Source organism: Salvelinus alpinus, chromosome 3 (assembly GCF_045679555.1).
Source record: "Salvelinus alpinus chromosome 3, SLU_Salpinus.1, whole genome shotgun sequence".
NCBI lineage: Eukaryota > Metazoa > Chordata > Actinopteri > Salmoniformes > Salmonidae > Salvelinus > Salvelinus alpinus.
The window spans coordinates 63,772,904-63,795,261 of record NC_092088.1 but is presented as its reverse complement, the minus strand read 5'-3'; the positions used below and the strand labels follow the sequence as shown (position 1 = coordinate 63,795,261).

General features: G+C 45.9%; 1 protein-coding gene across 11 annotated transcripts in view; it reads left to right on the top strand.

Annotated features, from left to right (window-relative positions):
- LOC139571108 (slit homolog 1 protein-like) overlaps window positions 1-22,358 on the top strand; it is a 174,411-nt gene that overhangs the window by 8,249 nt on the left and 143,804 nt on the right. For all 11 annotated transcript variants that reach the window (XM_071393662.1, XM_071393663.1, XM_071393660.1 and 8 more), the window contains exons 2-4: window positions 5,127-5,198; window positions 10,683-10,754; window positions 12,233-12,304. In XM_071393662.1, coding sequence (XP_071249763.1) covers window positions 5,127-5,198; window positions 10,683-10,754; window positions 12,233-12,304 — 216 coding nt within the window. The remainder of the gene's footprint in view (window positions 1-5,126; window positions 5,199-10,682; window positions 10,755-12,232; window positions 12,305-22,358) is intronic.

Genomic DNA, 22,358 nt, shown 5'->3' with positions numbered 1-22,358 from the left:
CTGGTCTGTGGTCTGTGGTCTGGTTTCTCTCTCTCTTTCTCTCTCTCCCCCCTCCCCTCTCTCTCTCTCTCCTTTACTGGGTAGTGTTGGTACAGGCATGTTCTTTAGGATTGTGCTATGTAGGTCAGTGTCTCTCAGCTCTGCAGGCCACACTACACAGATTGTAGTGAATAACAATCCCAAGATGACCTGTCCACTCCCTTGAGAACTCTCTCTCTGTCTGCATATTGCTGATCTCTCTATCGGACAGCTTTCTCTCTCTCTGTATCCCTATGTCTCGCTGTCCTCTTCATCCCTCTCTTTTTTCTCATGTTCCCTCTCTCCTGGCCTGTGACTCCCCTGGCTGCCACCTCCATATGCTGTGGAATCTGGTCATGCTGGCAGTGTGCCACACACTCAACTAGACATCTAGCTACCTGCCTGTAATGCTGTACCTGGAAAGGCCTGATGGAATTTTACAGGGACATTTCATCAACGGAGTTAAACATATAATCAACCCATGGAACTGTAGTTCTTTGAGTTTTGTGGCAGACAGACAGACAGACAGACAGACAGACAGACAGACAGACAGACAGACAGGCAGGCAGGCAGGCAGGCAGGCAGGCAGGCAGGCAGGCAGGCAGGCAGACAGACAGACATACAGGCAGGCAGGCAGGCAGGCAGGCAGGCAGGCAGGCAGGCAGGCAGGCAGGCAGGCAGGCAGGCAGGCAGGCAGGCAGGCAGGCAGGCAGGCAGGCAGGCAGGCAGGCAGGCAGGCAGGCAGGCAGGCAGGCAGGCAGGCAGGCAGGCAGGCAGGCAGGCAGGCAGGCAGGCAGGCAGGCAGGCAGGCAGGTAGGTAGGTAGGTAGGTAGGTAGGTAGGTAGGTAGGTAGGTAGGTAGGTCGGTCGGTCGGTCGGTCGGTCGGTCGGTAGGTAGAAGGAAAGACGTGACATGATACTGAAGGTTGGGGGTCTCTGCTCAGTTAGTGGTTAATTTGTTTGTAATGAGGATCAGTGTTCACTGAACAAAGCAGAGTCTGGTCTTGTTGCTGAAATGACCAGCTTGTTCCCACAGTGAGGAGCTCTGAGCTCTCCCTCCATCAGTATGTGTCCTCTGCCCTGCCAGCCCAAAGCTGTCCACAACAAATGACTCTATAGCTACAAACACTGCTTCTCTGGCTCTCCACCAAACAGAAGTGTGTATGTCTGTGTGTGTGTGTATTTATATGCACCATGCGTGTGTTAGCAGAATATGTGTATTTATGTGCACATGTGTTTAGCTATTAAAATGTTATATGCACCGTATATGTACATATGAACACGTGTGTTTGCGTGTGCATGCATTTTGTGTGAGCATCGGGCAAGTGTTTGCTTTTTCTCCCTCCCGCTCTGGATTCCATTTCACGTAATAATAATATTGCTAAATTCAAACCTGGTCTTTCCCAATGCAGCCTGCCTTCCTTCTCTCTCTCTCAGCTCAGCCTAGCCCAGGGAACTCAACAGATGGCAGGAATAAACATAATGAGTTTTTCAGCATTGTTTCTTCTCCTCTGCTGCCTCTGAGTTATAGATTCGTAGACCGTTGCTGTGTGTGTGAGACCGGTGGTGTGTATGTAATGGGCTCCCCCAAAGGTATACTGAACCAGGAAGTCTTTACAGGTGGCCACTGGGCAAGGATGAGATGAAGAAGGATTAGTCAGTGATGTCATAAATCTACAAGATTCTCCAGGAAGTATGTTGGCACTAGGAGCCAAGCTTGAATGGAACTAAATGCAACCCTCACTCCCATTCTCAGTGATGCGGTGACTGTACTGAACTGTAGCTGTGTTCAGAGTCCATATGTACTCCATATGACCCTCTCTCTTCAGCTCAGCCCAACTGAGGGTTCAACTCACCATCGACTTCCATCCAAGCATGTAGCGTTCAGAATTTCACTGTCAATTTCCCTCTCCAGGCCTCTGCGAGACGAGTGAAAGACGTGTGTATGTCCCCATGCTTCTGGAAAGAGGGTTAGAGGTGTGTTTGTGTGTCTCCATGCATCACCAAACGGTACAAAAGATCTGTGTGTGTGTGTCTCCGTGGTTCAGTTCAAGTGGTGAGAGGTGTGTGTTTCCTACCCCTTGCTGAGGAGTCTCCCCACGTCTGATGTGAAAGACAGCTGGTCTCTGTTGACCTGAGCTACCCAGGCCCCTCTTAGACAGGGACCTGGGTTTGGGTTGTTACCCCAGAGAGAAGGCTCTCCTCTGGGTTATGAAGCTTCCTCAGGTAGGGTCAGGCCCTTGGAGATCTAACCTTACCACTGCTGGAGATCTGGGCTGACCCAGATTATACATCTTTCCCAAAGTGCTTGTGCTCCAGAGAAGCAGTTCAGGCCTCTAACAATTATGAGCCAATCGTCTCTCATGTACTGCATTGTGTGTGTGACCAGGGGACATATACAAACCTATAGTAATTGACAACAGAAGGAGAGAAGAATGGAGAGGTTCTGCTTGTTTATATGACTAGCCCGCTTCCTCAACCTCTCTCTCTCTCCTCTCTTCTTTCGCTTCGTCCCACAATTCCTTGTGGGCCATCAGTGAAGGCCACCCTGTAGATGAGACGTTGGGAACCCAAGAGTGTGTGTGTATACCTGTAATGAACAGCACATGTGTGTGTATCAGACTCCGGGCTAATGAAGCTCACTCTATTATTTATTTCCCGTGGCCGGTCGGTCGATGCACCTGTGTACACACACACACACACACACACACACACACACACACACACACACACACACACACACACACACACACACACACACACACACACACACACACACACACACACACACACACACACACACACACCATCTGTCTGTAATGACCACTCTCTCTCCCGCCCCGCTGCACTGTGCTATAGTCCCTCGAGTGGTCATTAGACGAGAGGGAGACTGCACTGCTTTCGGCATAACAGTGAAGTGAGGCTTTTTGGTTTTAGGAGTGGGGGAGGGGTGAACCATGCACTGTTCCGTTTTAATCCTGAGTAAGAAGACATATACTAGCCCTACTGACTGACGAAAATGGTGTGTGCCTGTGCTTGAGTCTGTGCCTTGTGCTCTGCAGGTCTTCTCAGTGGGAGGATGCTATCTACTGCTGAGACGATCTGTTTCTCTCCACCCGTTCTCTCATGTTGCCAAACACACACACACAAATACACGCTTGCACGCAGCAAACTGGGTTTGACATTTAGCGTCTTAATGGGTTGCTAAAGGTTGCTACTAAGAGTTCTAAGACAGTCCCATTCTAGAATACAGATTAGAATGTTGTTGTCTTGGAGCATTTATTGCCAACATGGAAGATAGATTGCTCAACTCTATATCTACAGCCCTATCAGGTACCAGCCACTTCCTACCTTTCTATCCCTCACCTTTATACCCCTCTCCACCTCCCTCCATCTTTAACTCTGTCCCTAACTCCTCCTATCCCCCTTTTCACCTCTCTCTATCTCCCTACCTCCATCTCTCCATCCCTCCTTTCCTCTATCCCGAGTGATGGCCAGCCGACAGCAGGAAGGCTGGTTCCATCATATCCACAGCACTTAGCTTTCTGGCCTGGCTGGCCCCATGTCCTGTCCCAAATCCCCTGGACCAGCTAGTGGCTACTGCTAATCCTCTCGGTCTCTGATGGTGGACCCAGAGATAGGGAGGTGGAGAGAGTAGAGAAAGAGAGACGTGGATTCCATTTGAAATGAGCTGGTGATATTTGAGTGAGGTGCTCTGATAGAATTATAACTATTGGCGCTCTCTTACATTTTACTTTGACATTTGTTAAATTTAGCAGAAGCTCTTATTCAGAGCAACTTACAGTTAGTGAATTCATCTTAAGATAGCTACTGTAGGTGAGACAACCACATACCACAGTTGCAGTAAGTACATTTCTCCTCAGCAAAGTAATCAGCAAAATCAGTGCTTGGGGGAATAAGACGGAGATGTCTTATTTAAGATCATCTTTGAAGAGGTAGGATTTCAGATGTTTTAGAAAGATGGGCAGGGACTCTGCTGTCCAAGCATCAAGGGGAAGCTGTTCCCGTCTCTACACCACTCCAATATGCTCCATAAAGGGCATCCCTCTTTCTCCTCTCTCTCTCCTTCTTCCCCTCAAGCTACAAACGGAAACATGTAAAATGTACATTGTAAATGCAAGAGCAGTGTGTGAACAAGATTATAGAAACACCAGTGTCAGTCTTCAAAGCCTGGTATTCTTAACGCACATTTGCATCTGTGTTGGCACTGCCTGGGGCAAATTGTGCCATTTGTAAAGGAAGATGAAATATATAGCTGCTTTCAGTTTCTTTGCATCCCATGTATGGAATGATCTACAGAAATCCCTACAACTTGAGGTGAAGGTGTCTCTCGGAGGGCAGTTCAAGTTGTTGATTAAAGATGCAGTCTCAAACTTTGTATGATTTCAGCCAATAGTTTTAAAGTTGCGCTCACGAACCAAAATTCGTCCTGTTTTTTTGTGTACTACGTCATACAAATGTGTACTATGTCATCCATTTTGTGTGATATGTTACGAATTTTGCAATTTGTGTGATAGACTACAAAATCCAATTTGTGCAATATGTTACAAATTTGTTGTGCTTAAGATAGCAGAGAGCATCTTTAAGGACCTACAATATTTGCTGAGGAATGTGATTGTTTTTATTATGTTGTATGTGTAAACTATGTAAATTAGTAAATTATGTATATGCAGGGCTCCCTTGAGAAAGAGGCCTTGGCCTGAATGGGACTCCCTGTGAAAAAAGAGGTTAAATAAAATACAAATGCATGATTGTGTTTGTGTCCATGCTTATGTGTGCTTATATATGTGTGTGTCTGTGTGTGTGTGTGTGTGTGTGTGTGTGTGTGTGTGTGTGTGTGTGTGTGTGTGTGTGTGTGTGTGTGTGTGTGTGTGTGTGTGTGTGTGTGTGTGTGTGTGTGTGTGTGTGTGTGTGTGTGTGTGTGTGTGTGTGTGTGTGTGTGTGTGTGTGTGTTGGCTCGTGACTCAGGTATCAATAGCTAGAGTTGTTTCTGTGCCACTGATTACTGTGTTAGTGAGTCAACGGGCTGAACAGGCCCAGAGGGAGAGACCGGATACATAATTAATATACGTGTGTGTGTCTTTGCAGGGAGCTGAATGGGAATAACCTCACACGCATCACCAAGAGTGACTTCTCTGGACTCAAGTACCTCCGTGTGCTGTAAGTAATCTACACTATGTTCATTACTTAGTGTGCATGCACACAGAATTTCCCATGCATATTATATAAATGCAATACTGTTAATGATTCTGAAGTGTCATGACAATGTCCATCTATTCTATTTCTGTAGACACTTGATTATTTATGTCACAGTTAGTGGTGATGATGATATTGTAGTGGTTTTAGAGATGATGAATGTCTCACACTAACTAACTCTACAGTCCATTAGACCTCTTATAAACACACTTATATACTCTCTCTGCTGTCTCAGAGTGGCCCTTATACCATCAATGACCAAATACGCACATGCACACACACACATTACCGTCCACTCCCATACTGTCTTTAGCCTTCTAACTCAGGGATATAATAGGTCCTAAACCCTGTTAACATGTACAAGTGCAGCCGCTGAATCACTCAGTAGTTAAACAGTACTTGTGATTCCTGGTGTAGGTGTTAAAAGTGTGTGTGTGTGTGTGTGTGTGTGTAGCTGTTAAAAACAGCTCCACTGTAAGGGGAAGTGCTTTAGACTGAAATATGCTTAAAATGTAACTGGAGACTGACTGTAGAACTTGAGATGCTGAAACCCCCACTGCCTCTACTATTTTAGAGCCACGTCATTACCCCTTCCATATCCCTCTCCCTCTTATCTTCCCCTTTCTTCACCCTTCTCCACTCGCTCACTCTGTTCCTCCCAACCTGCCTCGCTCCCCCTGTCTACTAACCTAACCAAACCCCTCTTTCCCTTTCCCTCCTCCCCCTCCCTCCCTCCCTCCCTCCCACCTCCCTCCCTCCCTCCTCCCCCTTCTCCCTCCCTCCCTCCTTCCTCTCCCCGCCATCCCCGTATAGAGGTTAAATGCCTCCATGTCGCCAGCTTGTCACCAGAGAGGTAGAAGGAAACAGTTCCTTACAGGGGCACTAAAAGCAGACTACAGCTTTTCCCTGGATGACTATAAACTTTCTGATTCCCATAGAATACACACACACACACACACACACACACACACACACACACACACACACACACACACACACACACACACACACACACACACACACACACACACACACACACACACACACACACACACACACACACACACACACACACACACACACACACACACACACACGTTATGTTCTTCTATCCTTGTGGGGACCTAAAATTAATTTCTATTCAAAATCCTATTTTCCCTAACCCCTAACTCTAAACCCAGCCCGAACTCCTACCCTTACCATAACCCTAACCTCAACCCGTATCCCTAACCCAAACCCTAAACCTAACCGCTAACCCCTTACCCTAATTCTAACCCAAACCCTAAACCTAACCTTTAAGCATAAAATAGCCTTTGTCCTCATGGGGATGTGGGAAATGTCCCCACGCGGGAGAATGTTCCTTGTTTTACTATCCTTGTTGATACATTTGTGGATTTTAGGTCTTCACAACGATAGATATTATACCAACCCGCACGCACGCGCTCACACACACACACACACACACACACACACACACACACACACACACACACACACACACACACACACACACACACACACACACACACACACACACACACACACACACACACACACACACACACACACACACACACACACACACACACACACACACACACACGTCTGTCTGTTGCGGTCATGTGGCGGTGAAACCCTCGTATATCTGCCCTCTCTGACTCAGCGGACTAACAGTGGCCTGACCTTTGAGCCTCATAAACCCCCAGCGACCCCAGAGATGGTGTGAGTATGACCCCAGGGGAGGGTCCTGACAGGAAGACCGGTTTAACCTTACAGTCAAAGACAGTGTCTGCTGGGGGACTGAGAAAACATACGCACTCACTCACTCACAGAAACAAGTCAGAAAAGAAAAACAAGAAACACAGACAGACAGTCTGAGAAAGTGAAGCATGCTGATTGGGCCTGCCGCCGTGATAATCTCTCCTGAGGACTTCCTGTCTGGAGGGGAAATTGAGGATCACTCGGAGGAGCAGGAATATATACATTACTGTACATTCTTAGAAAAACGGGTTCCAAAAGGGTTCTGCGGCGGTCCCCATAGGAGAAGCATTTTTGGTTCCAAACCGTTCCAGGTAGAACCCAAAAGGGTTCTACCTGGAACCAAAAGGGATTCTTCAAAGGGATCTCCTATGGGGACAGCTGATGAACCCATTATCAGCATTATGTTGTCACCTAGAGTCACATTAGTTTATTTTTCAAGCTATAGCACCCACAATTTTACATAAAGTAGGTTTTTAGAGGACAATAGAGTTCAGTCTAATTCGTGTTTTATTTTTTGCCATGGAAATCTGGTATTGTAGTATTGCCACAACATCAAGTCATACACAGTGAATACTTGTAAAAATGTCCATTCTTTAATGCTTTCCTTGTACCTATGTTTCTCCTGTGTAGCTGCAGGCTTTTCTTTGGGTGCTGAAATCCATATTTTTTATAGAATTTTTTCAATGGAGTAGGAAGTTACGACTTCAAGCGTGCACTGTCACTCAATACTTTTATAAATATCCGTTCTTTAACGCTTACTGTGTACCTGTGCTTGTCCTGATTGTTATAGAGTTGTCCGTTGGATTTTGAATCCGTCATTCTTGATAAAAAAGTGCATTCTATGCGTCCCTGACAAAATTAACAAATCTGCCATGCAAGGATGGGCTGCTCCTTCTCTCTTAACAAGCAAAGGCTCTGTCGTGGAAATTCAACACAGGGAAACTGTAAGTCAATATTAAATGAATCACTCTTTATTGTCAGCAAGCTCAACAGGTCACAGTCAAACTTAGATCCATAAAGTACCGGTCTGAAGTGAGCTCTGTCGGGGCAGTCCCGTTAGTTCTCTTATATAATGCTTACACAGACAAGTTATTTTTGAATGATTTCCGTTATTCATTATTCATAATTAATTCATCATTAACCTTTGGTTCATGCACGTGACCGACCAATACCTCACAAAGCTTCTTCTCTCCAAGCTGAGACCTTGAAACTGAGATATCCCTTTCAGTTCTCAAAACAATGTTCTGGGCGTACTGCCAAATTGCTTATATTGATAGTGATGATTCCTCCCAGCCATGATCAATCAGTTACTTGCATGAACCCAGTCGAATTGGTTATTAGAAAAGCACAAACATAAAATGTTCCTTCACAGCTCCCTTGGCAGAGGTCATGTAAAAATCTATTTTAATGAAAAGAACAACGGATTCCATCACCCAAAGAAAGGCTTGCGGTGTCACAAGACAAACATAGGTACAAGGAAAGCATTAAAGAATGGACATTTTTACAATAATCGATTGATAGCGAATCGATGTAGTTGGTGGTACACTCCACCAACACTCATCGCAACTCAACTCCATTGGACAGAGTTGAGTTTACTAAGCTGACAATACAGCAGATCTGTGTCAAATACAATAATGTAAACGGGGTTGTCTGGCACAATGGTACTAACAGGAGAGTGCCATACATTCAAACTCTGCATACAAGGCCAAGCTAAATCAAGCTCACCTCAAGTATTTGAAATATTGGGGGGGAGGGATATGGACAGAGACAGAGAAAGAAAGACCTGACCATAGTTTAAAGTTACATAGATTCAGAAGTACTTTCTCCTCTTATTCTACCTCCATCTAAATTCATGAGGGGAGAGAGTGAGCAGAGGTGAGCTACACTTTTCTCTTTATATTTATGGAGTGGGAACAGGAACAGCCATTTGCATTTATATTCGATTGGGAGGAAACACAGACTGCTGAGTGGAGCCGTGAGGCCTCACAGGACACGTACACACACACACACACACACACACACACACACACACACACACACACACACACACACACACACACACACACACACACACACACACACACACACACACACACACACACACACACACACACACACACACACACACACACACACACACACACACACACACACACACACACACACACACACACACACACACACACAGAATGGTTCTCTGAATGAAGGAACACTACTGTTGGTTCTAAGACCTGGACGCTTGTCTCTCCCTAAACTGTTATTGCAACACTTCCAAAACCATCCAGTGCATTAGCTTTGGCAGCGTACACATGTGTGTGTGTGTAAAGCCTGCAGTGCTAACACCTAGCCAGGCACTGCAGCTCTTTGGACACACACACACTCACACAGTGCTCTGACGTCCCCATGCCCCAAGGACAGCTTTACAGTGGGTCTCTTTCTCCCCCTCTGTTCTTTGAACCACCCAGCCCTGGATCTCACCTTAGTCTCCCCCCTTCTCACCCCTGACTCCCCCTGGTTCTCCATGCCTCCCCTAGTTCTCCTTGCTTCACCCATGCCTCTCTCCCCTGCCCATACCTCTCCACACCTCCCCCTCTAACCACAAGACCACACCAGACCTCAAGGCACAGTGGCCTGCCTCACTAACCTACCTTCAGAAACTCTTTCCTGGCTATGATCCCTGAGATGCCCCCCGGTGCCAAGATTCCACAGCCAGCCCCAGACCACACCGCTGCCCTATATGTGTGTGGTTGTGTGTGTGAGTGAGTGTGGACCACACCATTGCCTTGGTCAAAAGGGGTGCTGGAACTAGCCAGCCTATACACACACTTAACAAGGGGCCTTACCACCCATTTCCCAACACCAACCTTCAGCACCCTCGTTCCCCCTACGCCTAAAGCCTTAGGTGACTGAGTGACTGAAACACATACTAAACACATACTAAAACGGAGTGTGGGTAGGCCCCCTCTAGGGGATGAGTAGGTTCTGGGACAGCTGGGTAGAGAGAGGGATGGCCACAGGAACCCAGTTGAGGCTTGGTGTCATACAGGTGCACATGGGATATGTGAGAAGATATGTGGAATAAATGTGGTTCTATAGGGAATAAAACAAAAATAAAGGAAAAAATAAACCTTAAGTCAAATAATACAATATAAAACTTGATTTACTGGTTGCTTCCATTTCAACATAAACAGAAAAGGCCATATAATTTAGAATAGCAAGCCTAGCATTATCATGCAAAGACAGCAACAGAAGCTAGCACACAGTAGCAGACAACAAAGCAGACATAAATTACATGGTGGAATACACGACAATGTCTTATTATTTCCATATTAATCTGAAAACAACTACATATAAATATTACAGTGATCAACAAGCATATGTATTTACCTACTTACAATCTGTCAAAGATGCACAATCATTCATCACTAGAAGAAACAGTCTGTCAAACGATCAGGGGGAAAAAACTGTCACTTTAGCTTACATTGCTATGGCAACCTGTCCGCTTGTGAGGTTTCTGAACAGAAGGCGGGAAGCTCGTAAGGAGCAACGATGTCACGCTTTTCGTGTGCGTAATGTGTGACTTTCAAACAATTGCTGTTATACAGTACCACGTACTTTCAGAGAAATCTAGCACTATGCGAAACTATCTATATTTCTCCCTTTCTCTCTCTCTCTTTCTCTCTGTAGACAGTTGATGGAGAATCAGATTGGAGCGATAGAGCGTGGAGCGTTTGATGACATGAAGGAGCTGGAGAGACTGTAAGTAGGCTACAGCATGTGTCTGCGTGTTCATATTTGCTCTCAATGAGGTTTAGGGGTTGGCTATATTTGAACATCCCTGTCCATCGCGAGTGGCGGCCTGGGAGCAGGTAAGTTTAGCTGAGGTTTGGGTTTACCCAACCCATCCTTCGTCAGGAAGCTCAGCCACAGCCCTGGCCCATCACTGGAACGTGTGACTGCATGAACAGCCACAATGATATTAAAGAGCCCCACTCAGTGTGTGTGTGTGTGAGGACCACATCAGAGACACTCTTCAGTTGGTCACTAAACATGTGGTGAGAGGTGAGGGTACGGAGATCTTGGAGAGACCCAGACAGCCCCAATATTAACCAACATTACCACACACATTAAGCTTGGTGTGAATGGGTCTAACAACATCATCCGTGCTCAGCATTTACCCACCTTTGAAACTAGTATAAAGCTCACTAACTTATTAGTAGGTCCACCTCGACCTACACTTTTAGTAAAAAGGGTTCCAAAAGGGTTCTTCGGCTGTCCCCATAGGAGAACCATTTTTGGTTCCAGGTAAAACCCCTTTTGCTTCTAGGTATAACCCTTCTGGGTTCCATGTAGAACCCTCTGTACAAAGGGTTCTACATGGAACCCATAAGGGTTCTACATGGAACCCAAAAGGGTTCTTCAAAGGGTTCAACTATGGGGACAGCCAAAGAACCCTTTAACGTTCTAGATAGCACCTTTTAGTTCCAAACCCACTAACTTAGCGGGTCCAGTTCAGTATGAACAGAGCCGCTAGAAACCCAGTCAAGCCCATTATAATTCTCCATCTCCAACCCAGTCTGTGTATCTGTCTATGGCTCTGGGCCCACACATCTGTCTACGCTATGCTACAGGCACGACCCGACCTGCCTCTCCTCTCCCATTCATTCCCATTCACCACCATTCACTCCCATGTGTTTCCAATGGAGCATTGAGACAGTATAAAGCTGTGGTTTCAAATGGCAATTAGTAACAGTCTGTTCCTAATTTTCTTAATGGTTGTATTTGCATAAAGCCTGCCAGCCTCTTTCATTTGTTATCCTGGGGAGGGGAAGGCAGTGCCAAGCCAAGCTGCCTGAAGGCTGCAACACACTCATCTGTCTCTACAAATGTTATTTTGTAACCGTTGTTTTCTTAGTCCCCTAGAGATGCAAGCTGGATGTGTTCACATAACTGATACGTCTATAGGGGACAAATAAATCTGTTATTTTCTTCTGTCCCTGACTAGTATAATATTTCCCTTATCCATATCCCATACTTCTGTAACACAAACATTTTGGTTGTATTTATGTGAACTGAAATGCAATCTACTGATAAATAATAGTGTCTATGTGTAGTGTTGGCATGCATTGTGCAGAAATAATCTACCATAATCTAGTTCATCAAAGTGCGGATCTGATTTCTAGTGCATACCTGACCGGTACATATCTGCTGTACTAAACATGCATTTTCTGTGCCAGGCGCCTGAATAGGAACCAACTGCAGCAGCTTCCGGAACTTCTGTTTCAGAAGAACCCTGCACTTTCACGTCTGTGAGTACACACACTTTATATTATCATACACACACTCTCTTCTATACACACTCTCTGTCTCACTCTTCTGTGAGTACATATGCTTTATATTATCATACACACACTCTCTTCTATACACACTCTCTGTCTCACTCTTCTGTGAGTACACACCCTTTACCTGCTTCCTGCCATGGAAGTGTGTGTGTGTGTGTGTGTGTGTGTGTGTGTGTGTGTGTGTGTGTGTGTGTGTGTGTGTGTGTGTGTGTGTGTGTGTGTGTGTGTGTGTGTGTGTGTGTGTGTGTGTGTGTGTGTGTGTGTGGGCGTGTGCGTGTGCGTGTGCGTGTGCGTGTGTGTGTGTGTGTGTGTATGGTTGTGTGAATGCTTTAGTAACCTGGAGTTAGTGTGGCAGTGTTTTCCCTAGGTTTTTTTCAGTAGTGGTAGCAAGGGTAGGGAGGTGCATTGCTACTAGCGTTAGCACAACGACATGCTTGCTGTTCCCATAGACGTTCAGTCATTGAGCCAACGACTATCCATTTAAAAGCGCGTCTAGCGTCTTCTAGGCAGACATATATATTTAACAATACATCATATTTATTCCAGTGTTGGCAACAATTTAGCAGCGGTGGGCCACCGTGTGGTGTTGAGGATTATGGAATAAGTGGCTATTTGACTATGTTGGTTAGTAGGGACAGTTCCATCTTGTTGGAGAGGAATCCAAACTGCTGCTGGAGGAAGGAGTCATTCTCTCTACTCCAATGGGTATGATGTGCTAGTTTAGTGTTTGGTGATGCATCCTGGTGGTTTAAATCTCTCTCTATCAAACACACACACACACACACACACACACACACACACACACACACACACACACACACACACACACACACACACACACACACACACACACACACACACACACACACACACACACACACACACACACACACACACACACACACACACACACACACACACACACACACACACACACACACACACACACACACACACACCCCTGTGGCGTGACCATCCCAAAGTAAGGCTAAACTTTTATTAGTGTTCCGTAACAAGGTTCCATTTTCCGAAGGATAATGAGTGTCCCTGCCGCTGGCCGATTGTTCTGGCTCCGATCATTCCACTTTAGGTTACATGGTGCTGCATCTGGGAATAATAAAACACTGGGACATGGAAACATCATTTCCCTCTGCACTTCTCCTGTCCCCAGTCCCAGTACCTATCCGTATCCTATCCCTACCCTTCTGTAGCCACTTCCAATACAGTCTAGTCCACTTTTAATAAATGTAAAGGCTTAGGACTGTCATCACCAGTGAGTATTACAACTGTATTGCACAATTGCATGAACAATGCTAAACAAATAGGGGAAGGCCTTGAAGGCCACGTGTAGAAAATAGAGGCTGAAGTTGGAATGGAGCACTGTTGGTAGACTGCTCCAACAACACAACGGCTGTTTGAGACTTAAAGGTTAGAGTTGTGAATGGGCGGTGTGTGTGTGCGCACACGTGTGTGCGTGCTTGGGTGCATTTATGTGTGTGTGTGACTGACTGATGTCCTAGGTAATTCTGTACTGTTCTACGACAGCTTTCTAAGCGGTCTACCAGGTGAGGCCAGAGCATAGCCTTGAGCCATTGATTAGTCCATCAACCAGACCAGACTTTGCCAGCCAGCAGCTGAAGGATTGGATTAGCAGATCTCTCTGCTTCCACTTCCATTCAATCTGCTCTTTATTTCCGTTACTAGCTGGCTTCTTTCATGAGTAGTTCTACCTTTCAAACCCTTTCTGGAGAATAAGATGCCTCAGAATGTTGAACACCTGTTTAGACCATTCACTGTGTACCAGCACTGTACGTGCGTGTCTGCGTTTTTCAAATTTATTACAGGCCAACGTCTGATAATGAGCATGCCAGCATGTATTTCATCTGAAGAAGTGCATATTTGTTTAGGAAATCTGTGATTTTCTCACACCAGCCTCATAAGAGCATATAGGATAGATTAGAAACTTTGTCTAAAGAATAAAACGTTATTGTTCACAGACAGGCAGTAACTGTAAAATGTCTCCCGTCCTGTAGTTGTCTAGCAGACGGGGCCTCATTAAACAGAGCAGTACCAAGACAAAGAGATTTCCTGATGCGCTCGCTGCTTCTTAAATCATCAGTGGTCTCCGTCTTTCCGTCACAACATGGGGTCTGGGCACTAGACTGGCGTAGTTAGGTTACAGCCAGGAGAGAGAGCTGCATGTACTTAACAGGTTTTCACTCCCACAGAAAGTCTGACGGTGTGTGTGTGGGTTTCTGTCTTTGCACTTGCTCTAAGTGCTCACAGGGGCTTGTTATGGTCTGTCTTTAATGGCCTTAACACGAGGGGTTAATGGGAAAGCCTCCAGCCCTCAGGTGGAACGCTAACCCAGATGTTAGCTAGCTCCCCTTCTCTCTCTCTCTCTCTCTTTCTTTCTTGTTCTTTACCATTCTGTTTTTTTACTCCTTCTGGAATGAGTGATCGAGAGTACATCGTCATATCTCTCCTCTCCTCCCAGGCCTGCAGTGGTTGACCGCAGAGGAAGACTTGTCTTCATAAAAGGCGCCGCTAGTTAAATGAACAGATGAGTGTGGTGTAGTGATGGACGGGACAATTACAGACATTATAGACAGACTGGCCGTCGTTAAACAAGCCTGCTCATTAACTGTTTACAGGACAATAAGGTGTTGGCAGGAGAGAACACAGCAAATATACATCTAGTAGTTTGAGGTAAAAGTGAAGTTTGGAAGAGAAAGGTTGTTGTTACTGTCATGAAGGAATTAGACATGTAATTTTACTGTAGCTCTTAGTAAGTGTCTTTTGTCTCTAATCTAGAATGGTACAGCACATTTTCCATTTTATCTGGAGAAAATGGAGTTAGTTAGCTAACTCTCTCTAACTCTCTTTGTAGCTACCTCCTTTACTCTGTGTGGATGCCTGAGAGATAAGTGAGACACTGATGCATGAGGAACAGAGCAGATAAGAGATAATTGGAGATAATGAGACATGATTGGAGATTATTAGAGATTGTTAGAGCTGGGTGATGGATGGAGGTGCCTGGTAGTGGTGGGAAAGCATGGGAACAGAAGAGGAGAAGAGGACTAGAGGAGGAAAGCGGAGGAGTGCCGAGCAAAGGGACAATAACAGTGAAAACAGAACAGTATCCATCATCGTTAACGGCCTGGTGTCCCCCTCCTCTCTCTCCTTCCATCCCTACCTCCATCCCTCAGTCCCTGGTTCTCGGCAGTGCAGCTCTGTAATCTACTCTCCTGGTCTGTAATTAGGTGTTCACAGTGTGAGAGTAGGAGGAAGGAGGGATAGAGGGAGGGAGAGAGGGATGGAGAGAGGGAGGGGGCCAAGGACTCAGCGTAATAGGTGCCTCCAGGGAACAGCATCTGGTTTGGAGGGATGGGGGGGAAGAGGAGGGGAGAAGGAGGAGGGGAAGGGCTAGGGTTAGGGTATTTATGATCTCTCAGGATCACTGTGTACGGCTGCTCGTCTTTGTGCCTGTTTTATTATGTATGACACACACACTGTAGGTCAGGGGTCATCAACAGGCGGCCTGCGGGCCAAAACAGTCCCATAATGTTTTTTTCTTGCACCCCCAAAGATCTTTGAAAAAATATATAATAAAACAAAGAAATACACATTTTATTTTAGTTTTGGGTCAAAAAAAGACTGAAATCACCAGGAATTCAGTAAAAAATGTGTTTAATTTAGGAAATCTGTTCCCAAGTATTCCCACAAAATTATTTCAAAATAAAATAAATTTTTGGGCTTAGTTGTGGTCAATTTGCAGTGTACAAATTATTAGAATTATGTTCCGGCGCCCCAATCCTCCTCTCAGACAAAAATCGTCCCGTAACTGAATCTAGGTGTCTACCCCTGCTATAGGTGAAAACTAGCTTGGGAGGTCCCCATCTTTCTCTCCATCTCTCTCTCTCCATCTCTGTCCCTATCGTTCTCTCTCTAACACCGGGGGCCCCCATGCTCCGTGCGAAAATAACATTCCGTCTCCCGTTAGGGCTTCGTCCGAAAATAGAAGAACGGGTATTTAGGTGTAAGTGATACTTGATGGTTCAACTGAACCCTCCAATGGGTTTAGCAGAGCTACCTACCTACAGCCGTATAGTCTTACAACTATCCCACATTGATGAATGTGCACCACCAAAGAGGAAGGAGCTAGGGGTTGCTCCTGGACTGGACAGGGGCTCAGAGTGCAGGCAGGATGGGGTGAGAGTTCAGGTCAGCTCCATCTCTGTGGAAGGTAGAATCAGGTGGAGTGGGGAGGGCAGGTTAGGAGAGGAACGGGAGGGGGGGGGGGGGGGGGGGGGGCTGTTCTCTTTTCCAGCACCATGGGAGAGCCAGGTTTGTGTTTGTGGGGAGGGGAGGAGAGGAAGGGTGCGGTCCTCCCCTACACTGTGGGGGGTAAAGAATGGTAGAGAGGATGAGTGTGTGTGAAATATCTTTGGGGGTAGTGTTCGGGGCGGGTAAGAGCGGTGTGGTTCGTTGCTTGTTTCCGTGTTAATGCTTGACAACAGGATTGGTCTGATACACAAACTCTAACACAGACACACAGAATAACACACACACACACTCACACACACACACACGCTAATTACACCTCAGTTTGCTAATATGGGGATAGCAGGCATTCACCTGGGATTACGTTCTTTATAAATCTATTTTAGGAGATAAAAGGGATGCTTTAGCTGTGTGTTCATGCATTCATGCCTATTATATGTGTTTATATTGGACCGATGCTGTGTTTTCACTGTGTTTGTTTGGTGTTTTATGCTGAGGGAACTGTTTCTCAGTAGGACATTCGGGGAGATTCGGTGATTATTGGGAGAATTCCTGTGTGTGTGTGTGTGTGTGTGTGCGCCCCTGTTAATGGTTGAGGCTGGTCTTGTCGTGTCCTTCTCTCTGTCCTTCCTGATGAATGACCAGTGAAGATATGCCAGGGGCCACCTTTTCTTTTCCTCTCTCTGTCCCTCTCTCTCCACCTCTATCATGGTTCCTGCCCTCCTTGGCCCGGACCACTTGGCCATATAGCACATGATGAATAACCTTGTCCGAGACCTGAAGACTTGCATTAGCTGGCTCCCCAAGCTAATTCCTAGACTTTTTTAGCTCAGAGGCCTAACACAGTCCTGTAGCCTGCAGATGATGCAGGTTCAAGGCCTTGTCAGCTGGTTTATAGGTTGTCAATTGGTTTTTACGATATGTACCGTGTGTGTGTATATAAAGGGGAAACACAGAGTAAATCATTTGAGGCGAGCGGGAGCCAAAAGGGGGTAATTTTAAAACCACCCCACCATCTGAAATATTCACTAACACAGAAGACACAGACATCAACAGAGAAAGAGAGAGAGAGAGAGACAATGGTAAAGGTAGAAAGACAGAGAGGGAGAGGGAGCGAGAGAAGAAGGGAAGAATAGATGGAGAGATGGAGAGAAAAATAGATGGAGAGAAGAAGAGATGAAGAGAAAAATAGATGGAGAGAAGAAGAGATGGAGAGATGAAGAGATGGAGAGATGAAGAGAAGAAGATATGAAGAGATGGAGAGAAGAAGAGATGGAGAGATGGAGAGATGAAGAGAAGAAGATATGAAGAGATGGAGAGATGGAGAGAAGAAGAGATGGAGAGATGGAGAGATGGAGAGATGAAGAGAAGAAGATATGAAGAGAAGAAGAGATGGAGAGATGGAGAGATGAAGAGAAGAAGAGATGGAGAGATGAAGAGATGAAGAGATGGAGAGAAGAAGAGATGGAGAGATGAAGAGATGAAGAGATGAAGAGATGAAGAGATGGAGAGATGAAGAGATGGAGAGATGGAGAGATGAAGAGAAGAAGATATGAAGAGATGGAGAGATGGAGAGAAGAAGAGATGGAGAGAGAAAGAGGTGTTGGTACTAACAATTCTGTGTTGCTCATGAATAATTCAATAGATGGATCGAGGGTTGTAAAATATTCACGTTAAATCGCTGGGACATCAGTCCCCTGTGTGTGTGTCCTCTGATGTTCAGAGCTCCTGATAACTGCAGTCCGGATGTCCCAGATACACATCAGGCTAGACCTAACTTCAGTCATTGAGGCCAGGGTATAGGTGTGTGTGTGTTGTGCGTTTGTTGTGTGTGTGGAGTGGGACTGGTCTGGTTATTATGAATTGATACAGCATGAATAAGACATTACAGTGTGGTCTAGATCCGTCATGAGGACACACACACAGGGACTTCACTTACGGAGCTGTGTATGGCATGTGTGTGTGTGTGTGTGTGTGTGTGTGTGTGTGTGTGTGTGTGTGTGTGTGTGTGTGTGTGTGTGTGTGTGTGTGTGTGTGTGTGTGTGTGTGTGTGTGTGTGTGTGTGTGTGTGTGTGTGTGTGTGTGTGTGTGTGTGTGTGTGTGTGTGTGTCTTGAGTGTGTCGGTGACGGCTGGCCTTGGCAGGGCCTGATTGAAAGTGACATACAGGAGACACACACAGCCTGGCTTTTGCCTGCGTTTGCGGGACTGGTGGAATGCTGTGGTTCGAGCCAGTAATAACAGCCCTGATAGTGGCAGCCCTGTGTGTGTCTCGAGCAGCATATTGAGGAAGGTCCGGATATATAGCAGATTTCATGCCTTTCTAAATGGGAAATCCAGTACATTTATCACACATTTCATAAACTGATATCTCCCGTTTCCCTTTTCTACATGCAGCTCATCAGTCTCTCTACAGTGTATTGGTGAACATGACGTAGTGTAGGTCTTTTGTCCAGTATATCCAACACTATCACAGCATCATAGTCTAGTACTAAATCTTCTCTTTGTCGTCTTCAGAAACCTATACTGTGCTTCATATAATCTTTGCAAGGCTTCCACAGTATCCTAGTGTAATCCCCTGGCAGTAGCATTATGAGGGAGGCGGTGTATGTGTGTGTGTGTGTGCGTGCATGTGTGTATGTGCGTGCATGTGTGTGTGTGTAGCCTGGCTCTGGGTCTTCGGGTGTCACCAGGCAGCACGCCACAGAGTCCTGCCCCAGACACCCCTCCTCTCCCTCGGGTAATGACTCCTAACATCCCCTCTCCCTCCCTGGGTAGCCTACAGGAAGCTGCTCCTCCAGCCCCCAGCTCTGCTCTGTCTGCTACTGTTTGTCAGGGTAAACAAATAAACTGCAGGGCAGATCATGCACACACACGCACACACACACACACACACACACGCACGCACGCACGCACGCACGCACGCACGCACGCACACACACACACACACACACACACTGTCCGTACACACACAGATACACACACGCACTCACAGATTGCCTACAAACACACAATCTGTCCATACACACATATGCACAAACAGCCAGTGGGCTCTCCTTCTCTCCTCCTTCTCATGGCCGACATGAGTAAGACAGTTAAGCCTGTTAACCCTCGCAGGGCTGCCCAGAAGGCATCCCTAGCCGCGTCCTTAAAGTAAGGACTGACCAGCTGGCTTGTTTACGGACATATTCAATCTCTCCCAGTCTGTTGTCCCCACATGCTTCACGATGTTCACCATTGTTCCTGTAACCAAGAAAGCGAAGGTAACTGAACTAAATGACTAACTCCTCGTAGCACTCACTTCTGTCATCATGAAGTGCTTTGAGAGACTAGTCAAGGATTATATCACCTCTATCTTACCTGACACCCTAGACCCACTTCAATTTGAGGCTTACCGCCTCAATAGATCCACAGACGATGCAATCGCCATCACACTGCACACTGCCCTATCCAATCTGTACAAGAGGAATACCTATGTAAGAATGCTGTTCATTGACTGTAGCTCAGCATTCAACACCATAGTACCTTCCAAGCTCATCATTAAGTTCGAGGCCCTGGGTCTGAACCCTGCCCTGTGTAACTGGGTCCTGGACTTCCTGAAGGGCCGCCACCAGGTGGTGAAGGTAGGAAACAATACCTCCACTTTGCTGATCCTCAACACTGGGCCCCCGCAAGGATGTGTGCTCAGCCCCCTCCTGTACTCCCTGTCCAATGACTGTGTGGCCACGCACATCTCCAACTCAATAATCAAGTTTGCAGACGACACAGCAGTAGTAGGCCTGATTACCAACAATGTTGAGACAGCCTACAGGGAGGAGGTGAGGGCCCTGGGAGAGTGGTGCCAGGAAAATAACCTCTCACTCAACATCAACAAAACTAAGGAGAGGATCGTGGACTTCAAGAAACAGCAGAGGGAATACGCCACTATCCACATCGACGGGACCGCAGTGGAGAAGGTGGAAATCTTCAAGTTTCTCAGCGTACACATCACTGTCAAACTGAAATGGTTCACCCATACAGACAGTGTGGTGAAGAAGTTGCAACAGCGCCTCTTCAACCTCAGGAGGCTGAAGAAATTTACCTTGGCACCTAAAACCCTCACAAACTTTTACAGATGCACAATTGAGAGCATCCTGGTGGTCTGTATCACCGCCTGGTAGAGCAACTGCACCGCCCGTAACCGCAGGGCTCTCCAGAGTGTGGTGCGGTCTGCCCAACGCATCACCGAGGGCAAACTACCTGCCCTCCATGACACCTACAGCACCCGATGTCACAGGAAGCCCAAACAGATCATCAAGGACAACAACCACCCAAGCCACTGCCTGTTCACCCCGCTATCATCCAGAAGGCAAGGTCAGTACAGGTGCATCAAAGCTGGGACCGAGAGACTGAAAAACAGCTTCTATCGCAAGGCCATCAGACTGTTAAACAGCCATCACTAGCACATTAGAGGCTGCTGCCCTATATACATAGACGTTAAATCACTGGCCACTTTAATAATGGAAAACTAGTTACTTTAATAATTTTTTACATATTTTGCATTACTCATCTCATATGTATATACTGTATTATATCCTATTCAACTATATCTTAGTCTATGCTGCTCTGACATTGCCCGTCCAAATATTTCAATATTTTTAATTCCAATCCTTTACCTTATATTTGTGTGTATTGTTAGATATTACTGCACTGTTGGAGCTAGGAACAGAAGCATTTCGCTACACCCGCAATAACATCTTCTAAACACATATATGAGACAAATAAAATGTGATTTGATTTGATTCACGCTCTCTTCTCAGTCCTTGTTGCAACCTGGGTTACCAACCTAATTTCCAATGAGGGAAACATAGAGAGAGGGAGAGATAAAGAGAGAGAGGGAGAGAGAGGAGCTTATAAAACCAGCCAGGTCACCCCTGATACAAGTCAGTATTCGACATCCATCCATGTCTGAGGACATTGGGAGTTGACATGGAAACCGACCACTAGTGGCAACAGTGAGCGCTGTTACCTTCAAGTAGGTTTCAGTTAGCATCTGCTTGTTCAAATCCAGAGATAGAAAGTTGTTTTTGAGATTTTTGTTTCAAGCCTATCCCAAACCTTAACCCTTACCTTAACCATTCGGAGTTAATGCCTAACCTTTGGATTTCTGAGTTAATGCCTAAACTTAAACGTAACTTTAAAAATTCGTAGTTAATGCTTAAACTTAACCTTAAACACTTCCAAATTTGACGTTTCCAACAACTTCCAAATCTGACGTTTGAGAAACATGGATGAACGTCTAATTCTGAAGTGAGACTGTGATAGCGGACTGTATAAAACACAGTTTAATGTAGTATGTAAGGTGATTAGAGGGACTAGTCTGCAGAATGGCTTCAGGATCAACCAAGCTGTTGAAACAGTTGTTAAAATTCTGACTGCTGTTTAGTGGTCTGAGTCACGTAATAAAGGGTCTCATTTAAACATAGTTAGGCAATAGTTGGGTATGAATGATGTGTCAGATGAAGTTTAGTAGAGAGCTTCATAGTTCAGTCATAGTGTGTGTGTGCGGCACGCGCATGAGTGTATAATTACAGGTTTGAGGCATATCCCTTTTTCCTGTGGAGAGAGAATCTCTGTGGAATTCCTTCCTCTCCCCCGGCTGTGTGTGTGTGTGTGTCCTCAGGGCTCTGTCTGTGTGTTTATGTTTGTTTGTTGTTTTGCAGCTTCATCTCCTTTTCTTTGTTCTCTACATTCCAGAGG